Source organism: Leishmania martiniquensis, chromosome 30 (assembly GCF_017916325.1).
Source record: "Leishmania martiniquensis isolate LSCM1 chromosome 30, whole genome shotgun sequence".
NCBI lineage: Eukaryota > Euglenozoa > Kinetoplastea > Trypanosomatida > Trypanosomatidae > Leishmania > Leishmania martiniquensis.
The window spans coordinates 312,568-325,352 of record NC_090165.1 but is presented as its reverse complement, the minus strand read 5'-3'; the positions used below and the strand labels follow the sequence as shown (position 1 = coordinate 325,352).

Sequence of the window (12,785 nt, the reverse complement as noted above, 5' to 3'; positions counted from 1 at the left end):
GGAGGCAAGGATGGGACAGAGGATAATCACTGCAACAGTCTGCCCTCTCTCATACCCTCGCCACCTCTCTCAACTAAAAGGCTGAAAGCAGCACACATGAACACAGACACACACATGCCCGCACACACACACACACACAGAGGCCTTCACCTCAGGGAGTGCTGCGCTACTCCTGGAAGTCCTTGTCCGCGGGGTTGCCAGTGTAGTGCATACCCACATCGTCAATCACGTCATCCGCCTCACTCTCGTCCGCTGCTGGGGCGGCATCGGGGCTGGCGTCCACCGCTGGCATCGCCACTGCACCACGGGCGCTGTCGCGCGCCGAGCCCGTTGTCTCGCCTGATGCGGCTGCGGCCGTGGGCAAATCCTCGCTGGCCTCTTTTGTGAAGAGCTGCTCGAACGGATTCGCATCCGCCGTCGCGCGATAGACATACTCGGCGTAGGCGGGATCATTGAAAGGGCGGATGTGGTAGTACGAGGCGAGCGATTCAGACGGATCAACGCACGTGGCGGCGAGCGACTTCAACGCGTCAGATACAGCAGCATCTGATGCGCCACTCGAAGCCTTACGCGCATCGTAGCTCGCGTCTCCTGAGGCAGCACATATCGGGTTCGAACTGGCCGAATCGAATCTCCGCATACGGAAGGTGCGCAGCTGCCCCTCCACCGGCCCCCATCGAAAGCCGTCGAACAGCGCATGGCGGCGCAGCGCAGCAGCGTCGAAGCGGTGCGTGTCAGGGTGCACGCCGAGCCGCTTCTGCGGGTCTGTCACGAGGAGCTGCTGAATGAAATCTTTCACGGCGTCGAAGCGGTGATGGCAGCCGCTCTGCCCCGCCTCCGCATCGGTGTCGGTGTCGAAATCTACCCGAGGAAACAGCTCCTCGTTCTCTGCGTAGCTGCCATGGACCACCTTCTTGAGGACTTCGAACTGCGTCATACCCGAAAAAAGGTGCTCGCCGTAGACCAGCTCGTACACGAGTGCACCGAGGGCCCATAGGTCGCTACTAAAGCTCCACTTGCACTCCCCCACCATCTCCGGTGAGACGTAATGTGCCGTGCCGCAGAAGCTCGCCGTTTTTCTTCGCATGCGCTGGATTTCAGAGACGGTAAGGCGAGGCCGTGGCGCGGAAGCAGCAGCGCCGCCACCGTCTGCTGCTGCGTCGTCATGTTCGTCGTCGCCCCTCTCGCCCTCATCACCCGCACCTGCGTCCGTCGGCGGAGGGCATGCCACGCCGCCGTTTGTCTGTGGCATATTGGCGAGCCCCTCGAGGTCGACCGTGTCGAAGTCCAGAAGACAGGCGCGGTACTTCTCATCAAACGCCACATTTTCGGGCTTCAAGTCGCGCAGCACCACACCCCTCTCGGCGGCGTGTGAGAGGGTCAGCACGAGCTGCGCCGTGATGAGCTGAATGTCGTGAAAGTCGAGGCAGCGGAAAGCCGTACTGTTTGCAGGGATTCGCGTGGCCGGCGCAGACGGGCCTCCCGACGCCGATGCTTGTGACCTCGGGGCATCGATTGGCACCGTTTCGCTGGCACCGTCGCCTAGCTTTCCAGGGATGGAGACGCTCGGGGGCGATAGAGCTGCCACCTTGCCCTCGTTGTACTCCCGCACGCGCTCCTTTGCCACGTATCGGATGTGCTGTAGCAGGTCGCCGTGGGGCAGCCACTCCAACACAAAGTAAAGCTCATCCTCGGACTGGGAGGTGCCGTAAAGACGAAGAACGAACGGGAAAGGCCCGAGACGCTGCAGCGCCGCCTTCTCGTTCATGACACTCTGCACCTTGCCCTGCTGCAGCACCTGGACCTTGGAGACGATCTTTGCCACAACCGGCAGCGACGGGGCGGCGGCGCAGTGCAGGCGGCACTGAACAACATGGCTAATGGCGCCAGAGCCGACAGGGATGCCTGAGCTGAGCTGCAGCTGCTCAGGTCTGAACTGCAGGCAGGGAGCAGCAGCAGCACTGAGAGACGAAGAGGGAGCTTCCGCGTCCATCGCAAAGTCTTCGTGCTCAGAGAGGGAAGGGAAGGGGACGGGGGGCGGTATGCGGCAGAGATAGGGAGAGGCGTTCACCTCTGTAGCGCTGCCGAGTGGTGGTACTTCTGCAATGAGCTGTGTATACGCGTACGTGTGTGTGTGTGCTCATAGGGAAGCACTGCACATGTAAGGGAGGAGAGACTGCGTAAGGGGGGAGGGAGGGGAAGAAAAGCAGAGATGCGGATGTGCAGAGAGAGGGAGAGCAAGGCGCAGAAGCCGTTGGCGGGCGAGAGCCGTCGTGGCAAATCCGCCAAACATAAGCGACGAACAAAAAAAAAACTGCAGAGAGAGTCGAAAAGCCACGATAGCATCACAAACAGAAAAAGGAGCCCTGTGTGCTTCGTTATTGCCTACGCATCACCTTACAGTTCTTTCCTTGTCGTCGTCGTGTGGGGGGGGGAGGGGGGTGATTCCAACTATTTTATGGCCTCCCTGCAGTCGATAAGACGAAGGGGGGAAAGAGCTTTGAGAAGCCTCTGCAAGTCAGACCTGGCACGCCTCCTTTGCTCTGCAACCCGTACCACGCACCGATTCTTCGATTTGTCACGCGTGACGCGGCCGTAGTGGAATGTGATGGCGTGCCGTTGCACATGATGGCGCACGCTCACAGCGCATGCAGAGCCGCCATTACGTGTCCCTCATCGTAGCCATTCTCCGAGGCCGCACCGGCCAAATCGCCGCCAGCGTCCTCTGGTGCGATGCTGCCACCGACGCCTCCCCATACCGCGCACGTCGACGCCAAGAAGCGGGCAACGGCTGTTTTGTTATCGCGCAGAAGTCTCTGGGTGGTGACGCTAGCGCTGCTTAGAAGGTCGGCACTGCCACCCGCACAACTCTCTGGCTGCCGAGCAGAGAGCATGACGTAGTCGGCAAGCACGCGTCGCACCAGCCCCACATGAGCGGCGGGTATCCCCTGGCAGGCGGCAGCGGCCAGGCGAAGCACTCGCCACAGAAGCGCGGGGCACTGGTAAAAGAGTAGCTGGACGGCCGGCGGCAGATCGGTGGAGGTGCACAGCACATGAAGGAGCCGCAGCGCGTTGTTGCGCGCCATAGGGTGGGAAGGCAGGTGTGAGCCAGGCTGTTGTGTCGATGTGCCGTTGTTGTCGTCCCCAGGCAGCGCCAGAGCAGCCGCAAGGAGGCGCTGCACCGGGCAAGCCGGCGTTGACAGCAATAGCCGGCGCGTCGCAGAGCTGACGGTGGCGACCGAGAAGGGGAAGAGCAGCACCGTCAATGTTTTCCACGACTCGGACGACACAATAGGTGACGGGTGAGTGAGGGCGGGCAGGAAAAAATCGAGCTGCCTTCGAGCGCCGGCCACGTTCAAGGGTGCGGTCGAAAGCGAAGGCGAGACGAGCTCCTGTGAGGCGTTCTCCGACGCCGCAGAAGGCGGCATCTTCACGAGAGCTGAGCCCCCACGCCTTAAGCGCCGCGATTTCGCTGCGCGCGCGTCGCCGCTGAACAGGCGCATCACTCTTTTGTTGAGCGCTGGGCATCGGAGCAGAGCGCGGAGCAGCGCGCCTGTCGCCACCGCGTCTGACTCTACGCTCGTGTCACTTGTAAGGCGCAGCGACGGTCCTGGGTGAGAATGGTGGGTGGCAGATGCGACAGATAAGTGCAAGTCCATCAGCGCGCCAAGCACTTCGCTCGCATCGTACGTGCCGCCGCGCGCCCCTGAACCGTCCCCGCCCCCACCAAGCGGAGTAAAAGCCTCAATGGACCCCAGGTCCACGGTGTCACTAAAGCGCGCAGTCGAGGTGGAAGTCCATGTTGTCGCCACCCTCCAACGTGCATCGGAGAAGCCGCTAAACACAAGGTGGCAGCGCTGCGCCGCAAGCTCGGAGGCGTCGTGGCAACGGCCGTACAGGAGCGCGTCCGACACCACTACCCCACCGCCGCCGCGGCAAAGCAGGACGAAGATGTCGGCAATGCGCAGTCGCAGCTGGTGCGAATGCAGCGCATCAGCCTGCAGCGGCGGTGGAGGTACATCGACATTGGCGCCATCCTCGCTGGACGACGGGTTCAACTTGCCGCTACTGCTTGCAGGTGGCTTGCTCGCCCGCTCGCCCTCCATACTGCCGCTGTCGACGCGGTTGCTGACAGCATCGTGTTGTGCGGCCTTGGCAGCGTGCCCGCTGCGCCGCGACGGGAGCTGGGGACGGCCAGCCCACCACAGGAGCACGCGCAAGATTAGGGGACTGAGCTCGACCACCAGCACACGCCGAGACATACATGACGCGGAAGCTTCCGATCTCGTCTCAGAGATCGCTGCAGGCGCGCCGGCCTGAGGCGCCGCTGGCAGCATCGTCACGAGTGGCGCAATAAGGGACGCATCGCAATCGCCAACGAAGCTGCGCAGCGCCGTGCTGGCCCACGCATCCACGTCGGCGGTGGAGACAGCGTGGTCAGCCGTTGCCTGCCTGAGAAGCGCGTCTAACGTCACCTCTGCGATGTCTGATACGCCGCTTCGTGGGTCACGTGTGTCGCCTGCCCGTGATGCACTTGCCAGCGGAGCGGCCGGAGATGCAGCCTCTGTCTCTGCCTCAGGGGTAGTGTTGGCGGTGGCAACGACTTCTCCAGCCGGCGCGTCGCGCGCGCCGTTGACAAGGCTAAACCACACCAAGCCCACAACCGCATAAAGCGCCTCGGGTAGATGAGCACCCTGAAGAAGGCAGTCCTCCACAACTCGGTGTGGGAGGAGCGCAGGCATAGGAAAAAGAGGGGTAAGGTACTGCAGCGGAGCGTTGCCGGCGGCGTGCAGTGGTGGAGGGGGTGGGGAAAGACGAGGCCGAAGGATCGAACGCTATGGCGCACCTCAGCATCACGGCACAACTATCACGTAGAGCAGCTTCATTCACCGTATGCTCTAGATGCGGTGAGCTGGTGATGGCTATACCACCTGGACACCCTCTGCGTCCGACAGAGAGCGGGGAGAGCACACGTCGGATTTCGCCAGAGTACTGAGGGTGTACAGGTAAACGGCAGGGCGTGTCGGAGAAGACATGGTGAAGAGAGCGTGGGCCCGCGGAAACATGGAAAGGGGGTCAGAAAGCTGCAGGGAAGAGAAGCGACAAGGCGGTGTACCACATTACCACTCCCCGCCCCCTACGTGAAGTGAAGCATGTGGAGGTCAACGAGGCAACAGCGAGCAGGAACGCCGCCAGCAAGATGCGTGCATCACACTGCAACGGCCATCCTCGGCACTGCAGGGGCGCGCGTCCACGAGAGAGCAAGCGCTGGGGAGAGGGAGGAGCACCTTGCTATTTCCTTGCCTCCCCTCTGTTCCGAAACGGTGTGTATATGTCTCTCCTCCTCTCATGGTCGGCGGGGTAGATGTGTTCGTGATTGCTGAGCATCGACTGTCCGAAGCGAATAGGGAGACGCGCATGTTAGTGAAACAGCGAAAAGGGAAAAAGGAGTCGAGCAAAAGAGCCCCGCTCCACTGCATCTCTGATGTGCGGGCCTGCGTGCAAGGAATGATCCCCCCTCCCTCCCTCCCTCCCCCTTCCATGCAGCACCAGCGAGGCAGACTAGCCGATAAAGCGAGGGTTACAGGGAGCGAATAGGAGGAGCGCTGCAGGTTTTGCTGACAAGCGAGCAGACACAAACATACAGATCGGCCAAAACAAAGAGGCAGCCAACATGCCGCAAGCAAAAGTGCGCGGCCCAGCCAAGAGCAGAGAGTTACAGAGACAGTAAGATACGAACGGTGAGCGCAGTGATGACTTCAAGTAAGCCCGCCAGCAGTAATCAATTCAACCGCAGCGAGAGAGAAAGCGCGATGCGCACGCACGCAAGCGTGAAGAAGCAGAAAAAGGAAAGCGGCACGCAGAAGCTCACCGGTGAACCTCCCCGTCAACCTCTCTGTCAGCTTCTTCTCTCTTCTCCCCCCTCCTCCTCCTCCGCCCTGCTCAAAGCTCGCTGGAATCACACCTGAATCGTGACGAAAATGGCGCGGTCGCTGGAAGAGAGGTGCGCCTCCAGGAAGCTTCCAGGGGTGAAGAGCGAGGGCCGAATGCCCTGCACCACAAAGCGCAAGCGACGGGCAGCACCAGGCAAGCCCGACGGCGCGGCAGCCTCCACGAACCCGAGCCCTGGGCCCCCTTTCTCGGGGCCTTCCTCGTAGTCGCGCATGAAGGCTTGCACCATGTCGCGCTCCCACGCCGCCCATGCCGGCGGCTCCAGTGGATTGCCAGTCAAGAGCGGCTCCTGCTTCTCCAACCGATCTGTTGCGCAATCGGGAGGGTCGCTGTAATAAGGGGCTAGCGTGCGCAGTAGTTGCTGATACGTGAGCTCCACCTCGCTGAGAACTACCGCTGAAGCATGCGCAGTGGTAGCTGCTCCTGCGTCGTCCATGGGCGACTCTTGCGACTGCTGTGCCTTCCACCGCAAAACAGGTACGCGGAACAGCCGCCACAGCAGCAGGCCCAGGGGGAGGTGCTCGGACTCGATCGTTGTCGCAGCTGCCGCCTCTGTCGTCGTTGCTGACAGTGAGAGTGCCGGAGCCGCGGAGACACGATGCGCATCGTACTGCAAGTATCCGCTTTCGCTTCGGCCTGAGGCGCCTCGATAGGCGAAGGGAAAGCCGATGCGAATGAGGTATGCCACGTGCGGTCGAGGCGTCAATAAGCCGCGGAGAAGCTGCTGGTACTCGGCGAGAAGGTAGGGCGATGCGAAGGCGATGGATGTCGGATGCCCGCCTCGGGGGCTGGCACTGGACGGATAGCCGCCCTTGCCCGCACTGGCGCCGCTGTCGCCGCCGAGACTGAGGCTGCCGTAGCGCTGCGGCTGTAGCTGCTCATGTGCAGGCGCGTCAAAGGGTCGGTACAGGGCCAGTCCGACCGCCGCCTGTAGTGCCGACTCAGCCTCGCGCTGATAGATGGCGTAGTTGCCGTAGAGCACCGTGTAGGCGGCCTTGTGCACCTGCTTCACCTCCATCCGGATGTGCTCCTCCAGCCTGTCGTAGTTGATGTAGAGCGGCACGGTCCGGGCCAACGAGCTCTCCTTCGTAAGGGAGTGAATGTGGAAGTTGAGCTCGAGCGGCTCGCTCATGATGGAGAACAAATGGGACTGAAGGAGCGCTGCCCTTGACGGCGAGGACGGGGACGACGTCGACGATGCTGAGAGGTATGACGCCCGCTCTTCGCGGAGGCATTCGGTTACGTAGTCCTTGACGGCACCAGCAGGGTACAGCCACGACAGCGGGGTATCTCGAACGCTGAACCACACCTGCGTCGTCTCCGGGTGCAGCGCCGCCGCGTACGGGCGAAAAAGCTGGAGCAGGTCGCGAACGATGGCGAGAAGCATCGTGGTACGAGGCAGCACAAAGGCTGCGGGCGCGGGGCGGTCAGTGGGGTGAAGAACATCGCCGTCTGCGAGGTACACCACGACGGGAACACCACCAATGTACTCCTTCTGCGAACGCATCCGACCAGGATGTGATACGATCGTTTACTACTCTTGTCCGTTCCAAGTCGCACGAATGCGAAAAGGGAAAAAACAGAGGGGGCCGTGATGGCACAAGCGCCTGAACACCTGCGGCTCGAGCCAACACGATCGATGAGGAAGAGGGGGGAGGGGGCGCACTAAGAGGGGAAAGAGAGAGAGGGCGGCGGCGGCAGGGAGACACGAAGTACGAGAGAGCCCTCTAACTGCTATGAGATGAGGGCCGGAGCAGCCATAGAAGGGGGAGGGGGCGAAGTGTGACCAGTGGCGCCTCTCTGTCTGGGTATGGCGCTGACCCCTCTCTCCTCCTCGTCGCCCATGCCCACACAGAAGTGTAAATAGTGAGCGCCCCACGGCCCCGGCAGGCACAGCAAAAGAGAGGGACGGAAGGCGGCTGCCGGTGGCACGCCACATGTCGTCGCGAGAGTCTTTTTGCCCGCTTTTGGTTCTGCTGCCACCCGCGCTTCGATTTCTTCGTTCTTCCTTCGGCGATGACGTGGACGGGGGGGAAGAGGAGAGGTGAAGAGCTGAGCGAGCTTCGAAGCACACCACTGACCCCACCGCCGCGCCCCCTTCCCTCCGCCTCCTTTCCCGTGCCCCGATCGGCACGCACCGCCAGTTGTTACGTGCGCTTAAGAGAACGCCGCGGAGAAAGCGGTGGAAACAGGCGTGGCCAAAGGCGGCAGAGGAAGGCTAAAAAAGAGGCAGCGGAGAAGTTTGCGCACGAAAAAGAGGGGCACCTCCGAACGGCATCGCTGTCACTGATGCGCGGGCACAGCTGCTCGCGTTCATGGCGAGTGGAGCAAAGGCAGAGCCAGAGAGGAGAGGGGGTGGCAAGGCACAAAAGCGTCTCGCCGTCGGTCCCCATGAGAGTGTGCGACTCCTCTCCTACCCCATCCCACTCCACAGCATCTCAGCGAGGGCACCAATGCTCTCCTCCTCGTTCAGGTCTCTGCCCTCCTCTAGGCCCGCCTCCTGTCTGCCTCTGTCGAAAAGGGAGGAGTGCCAAGGCGAAATGAGGAGTGGGAAGTGTGAGAACCCACAAGGGCGAGCGCGCGCCTCAACCTCTGTTGGGGTCGCACATCCTCGAGCTCCCAAACCTCCTTCACACACACACACAGATGCGCAGAGCGAGGTGCTCACGTGAGGATTCTGAGGAGGGTATGCCCTTCCTCTCGCGCAAGGCGACAGAGAAGCTGACTAGCGAGGGGAGACGCACTCGATGAGAGCGGCTGCGGTGCCTCAGGGATGGAAGCAAAAGGAGGACGCGAAAAATGCGGGCGCCCGCATCTGCGAGGTGATGCATCTCTCCCTGTACTCCCTTACCTTCTTAGCTTATTTTTTTTTCGAGGAGGGGGGAGGGGCAATCGCCCGCAGTGTACTCCATCCATCACTGAGCTCAAGTTTGCGCCCACCGCCAGCACCAGCCGCTCCTTCCTCCCTCCCACCCGTCACTACTTCAAACGCAAAAAAGACACGGGCACATGCACAACAGCATGCGTACCTCGGACCTCTTGCTTCTCTCTTCCGCTTCTGGCGGCCCCCTCTGGAACCTGCTCGTCCCCCTACGCGGCAAACTTATTCATGGTGGACAGCCAAGCCTCGTAATCTTGCTGCTCCGCCCAAAAGCTGTACAGGATCACGAATTCGCCCAGCTTCTCGTCCACGCCCCGCTTTTCCAAGTAAGCCATCACGCAGTTCAGTAGATCGTAGTCCAACTCGTGCACCAGTGGGCCGGTGTACAGCTCGTTCCGTTTCGCCTCGGCCTCAGCGCTGGTGTCTTTCGCAAGTACCGCGTCATCGTAGAAGCGGATGTTGTTCAGTACCAGCTCGCCCTCCTCGATGCTCAGGTCCGACTGCATCGTCTGGCCACCCTTTTGGGTGACGTACACAAAGATGTCGTGACTGTTCGCCTTGTCAGAGTCCTGGTTCGTGCTGTACCGCACCACCAGCTCCTCATCCTCGAACGACTTGGTAAGTTCAAAGGTGCACGTGCCCGGCTTCCGCTCCACCTGCCAACCGGCCGGCGGTGTCGGCTGCTCTGGCTTGTCGCTACGACCCATTTCCTCCTCCAATTCTCGGCGTGTGGCGTCGGCGAGCGCGCCGTCGCTGGCGGCGCGGCGTGGCACCGTGAGCGCCGCCGGCTCAGACATGGACTGCAAACTGACGAGTCCAGGCGCGTGAACAAACACGGCAGCTCCGGCGCCACGGCAGGCGCGCAGAGCACAACGGCTCAGCTGGCCAAAAGTACGGCGCATGGTAGAAACGCAAAAATGTGTCTGGGCGCGTGGAGACACGTGTGCGGGCGTGAAGGGCGATGCCGCCGGATTGCCAGTAGGCTGTGGGGGGGGCCTGTTGGCGGAAAGGGTCTCCTGAGGGAAAGCGGCGCCAAAAAAGGGGTGGGGCAGTCGCGTTGCCGACTGCGTTTTCCGCTTACGTTTTCTGTGCGAAGGGACGGGGACCTTCAGATAGGCAAGGGAGCGCGCATGTGTGTGTGTGTGCGCGCGCGCGAATGCAGCAATGCGCAGGCACATCACAAAAGGGGTTGAAAGAGGGGGGAGACGGCGGCGGCGCGTGTCCACGGAGCTGAGGAAGCGGAAGCGTCAACGAGAAAGAAGCGAGCGAGTAGCCTATGCGACGTGTGGTGGCGCACTTCACACGTACGCGGGCATATTATCCCAACCACACATCGGGCAGCCATGTCATAGGCGCTTGAGAAGGGCCACTAGAGGGCGCGGACAGTGCTGCACGTGTCAGCGTCAGCCCTGATTAGTTGATGCTGTGTGTACGTATATGGCGGGGAGTAGAAGGGGGCATGAAGCCATCCGATATACACAAAACGGCGCGCTGCGTGCTTTCTCTGAGATCGGTGCCCGACAAAAAATGGAATAGCGGGCAGGGGCACACCACGGCGCACTGCAGCGGCTACCAAAGCAACGGCAGCAGAGATGCCGACAAGGACGTGTACATTAGTGAGTCCCTCGGCACAGAGGAACTGCCTTGTGTATCTCATGGCTCCTGCTCATCAGCAACTCCAGCCGCCACCTCCTCATACGCTCACTTTGCCCTCTACAGTGCGCAGCGGCGAGCGCTCACGCATCTGCCAGCAGCTTTGCCTTGGCGTCTGTCACCGCCTCCTCCACCGAGCCAACATCGAGCTCATCTAGCCAGGTCATGTAGTAAGGGTGTTCGCAGTTGTCCAGCAGCGCTGGGCAGATGAACCATGGCGGGTCCAAAAACACGAGGCCGTTCGTGAAGTGCTTCACAAAGGTACGCGCACCATCCTCCTCAACTTGGCGTAGGTCTTCGCGCGGGCATTCGTGGCTATCGCATTCTGCTTTCGGTGAGGCCGTGGCAGGAGAAGGTGGGCAGCACAGAGAGGGTAAGCCAGGCTCCTGCTGCGCGGCGCTCGTGTGTGCCTCTCCTCCTTGGCTCGCTTCGCCTTTCTCCGTCGCAGGAGAGGTGTCGATGAGCGACTCGCCACGTGTGCCTGCTGGCGGCATACACGCACGATCGAGGCCCATACGCGCGTGCGCCGGCGAGGCAGATATGCCCAAATGCGCAGCAGTCGTGCCAGTGCCACGCACGTCGGAGGCCAAGAGGCTTGGCATGCGGGGCGTCGTGTGCAGTAGCGGCGGCGCCGCCACCAATGCGTCCCAAGACGTGTGAAGAGAGAAGCTAGTGAGGTAGCTTATTTCCTCATGTTGCGGCCCTACGTGGGTGAGTGCGTGAGGCGCGGTTGCGGCCGGCGCCCCCGCCGAGCCTTGCACTAGAGCAGGCACAACACTACCCTGCGCCTCGACGCTTGCGGACGAGGGGTGAGAAAGTTGAGCCGCCGTTGCACCAACGCTGCTGCGACCCTGCTCGCGCTTGCGCTCTCTCTCGGTCTGTGACGTGGGCACTCGTTCAGTGCGAGCAAGCCCACGGTACCCAGCGGTCACCTCAGAAGGAACAGTGGCGCTTGCGCGGCTCTCTGTTGGTGACGCTGGTGCACAGAGCCACGCAAAGTGGTCCTCCTCCGAAAACGGCGCCGTTGCGGCAGTACTGAGAGATGGCGGTGGCGCGCCGGCTGCAGGCAGGAAAACCGGCGTCGGGGGACGCTGCGAGGGATACGGAGAGGGCAGTAAGCCAACCAAGGGAGCGCCGTGGACAGAGTCAGTGGAGGCGACACCAGCTGCTGCGGGGGTTGCAGCAACAGCCCCAAAGCACCGTTCCGCACTCGCGGTATTCGACACTTGCAGAGGAGCCGGACACCAGGGAGCGCGGAACAGATGTTTGCGATCGTCGATTGCTTCCATTCGAGGGGCCGGCGCCTGAGGAGACTGGACGAGTTCCTCAAGAGAAGGCTTACAGCTTTCGGCCCTCGATGATGACACGGGAACACTCACTGCAAGGCTTGCGTTTGAGATGACCGCAGTTTTTGTAGCGAGTGGGGCATCCGCAGGCGTCTGCCGAGGCAGTACTGAGGCATTCGGTGACGGCGGACACGGGCGGTGCAGGCTGCCACCGCCGAGCGCGCGGTCGGCCCTCACACGCCGCTGGTGCTGCCAAGCGCTGTCTCGACCGTCTTCACTCCGAGTTCGGTACTTCGCATCGGTTCCATCTCCGGCGCGCCGCTCGCGCCTTTCTCGATGACGGCAGTGACGATAGCTGCGGTCCTCCAAAGAGCTGCTGCCCCTGCTGCGCCACCGGTAACGCTTGCGCGGAATGGGCAACTTCTCTCGCTCCCGCGCTCGCTGCGACTCACGGTGAGAAGCAGAGGGGGGTGATGCCGTGCTGCTGTTGTCCTCCTCACTATGCCGCCTAGTCCTCCTCGAGCGCGAAGGTTGGCGGAGGCGAAGATGACCCTCCACCATGGAATCGTGCACGGGTCGTCGCACCATATGCAGCTTGAGGACTTTGGCCCGGAGGTGTCGCGGCGCCCGAAGAGGCCCACAGATGGAGAGAGAGCAGCGAGAAAAAGAAAACTTCGAGAGATGCGCCCCTATCCGTCCTGCGCTGACACGAGCATTCTGCCACCACTGCGACTTCGAGCTCAGCGTCTAAAGGGCCGAGACGCTTCAGAAGGGGAAGACGACCAGAGATGATGGCGTCGGCTGTGCTTCACCATTCACGGGGTGTGGAGGAAGCCTCTTTAGAGGGAGGAAAAGAAGGAGGTCAGAGTCCGGGAGACGCCTACACACACCACACACAAGAGCTCATGTGCCGCTCAGAGAACGATCGCTTTATTTTTGTCGCCTTGCAGCCACAACAGCTTCAACGCCAACGTCATCGCCCACCCTCGACCCACTCCCACAGCCCCACACCA

General features: G+C 61.8%; 5 protein-coding genes across 5 annotated transcripts; all 5 read right to left on the bottom strand.

Moving 5' to 3' along the window:
• Positions 1-166: 166 nt before the first annotated feature.
• On the bottom strand, positions 167-1,993 carry LSCM1_03723 (uncharacterized protein; the record flags this gene model as incomplete). Its single annotated transcript, XM_067321256.1, has 1 exon — positions 167-1,993. The coding sequence occupies one exon, from the start codon at positions 1,991-1,993 to the stop codon at positions 167-169; it is 1,827 nt and encodes a 608-aa protein (XP_067176624.1).
• A 646-nt stretch (positions 1,994-2,639) lies between these two features.
• Positions 2,640-4,742, bottom strand: LSCM1_03722 (uncharacterized protein; the record flags this gene model as incomplete). Its single annotated transcript, XM_067321255.1, has 1 exon — positions 2,640-4,742. One exon carries the CDS (start codon positions 4,740-4,742, stop codon positions 2,640-2,642), a length of 2,103 nt encoding a protein of 700 aa, XP_067176623.1.
• A 1,217-nt stretch (positions 4,743-5,959) lies between these two features.
• Positions 5,960-7,459, bottom strand: LSCM1_03721 (uncharacterized protein; the record flags this gene model as incomplete). The annotated part of the gene is made up of 1 exon (XM_067321254.1): positions 5,960-7,459. The coding sequence occupies one exon, from the start codon at positions 7,457-7,459 to the stop codon at positions 5,960-5,962; it is 1,500 nt and encodes a 499-aa protein (XP_067176622.1).
• A 1,583-nt stretch (positions 7,460-9,042) lies between these two features.
• Positions 9,043-9,735, bottom strand: LSCM1_03720 (uncharacterized protein; the record flags this gene model as incomplete). The annotated part of the gene is made up of 1 exon (XM_067321253.1): positions 9,043-9,735. One exon carries the CDS (start codon positions 9,733-9,735, stop codon positions 9,043-9,045), a length of 693 nt encoding a protein of 230 aa, XP_067176621.1.
• Positions 9,736-10,569: 834 nt separating this feature from the next.
• LSCM1_03719 (uncharacterized protein) lies at positions 10,570-12,360 on the bottom strand (the record flags this gene model as incomplete). The annotated part of the gene is made up of 1 exon (XM_067321252.1): positions 10,570-12,360. The coding sequence occupies one exon, from the start codon at positions 12,358-12,360 to the stop codon at positions 10,570-10,572; it is 1,791 nt and encodes a 596-aa protein (XP_067176620.1).
• Between the last annotated feature and the right edge of the window lie 425 nt (positions 12,361-12,785).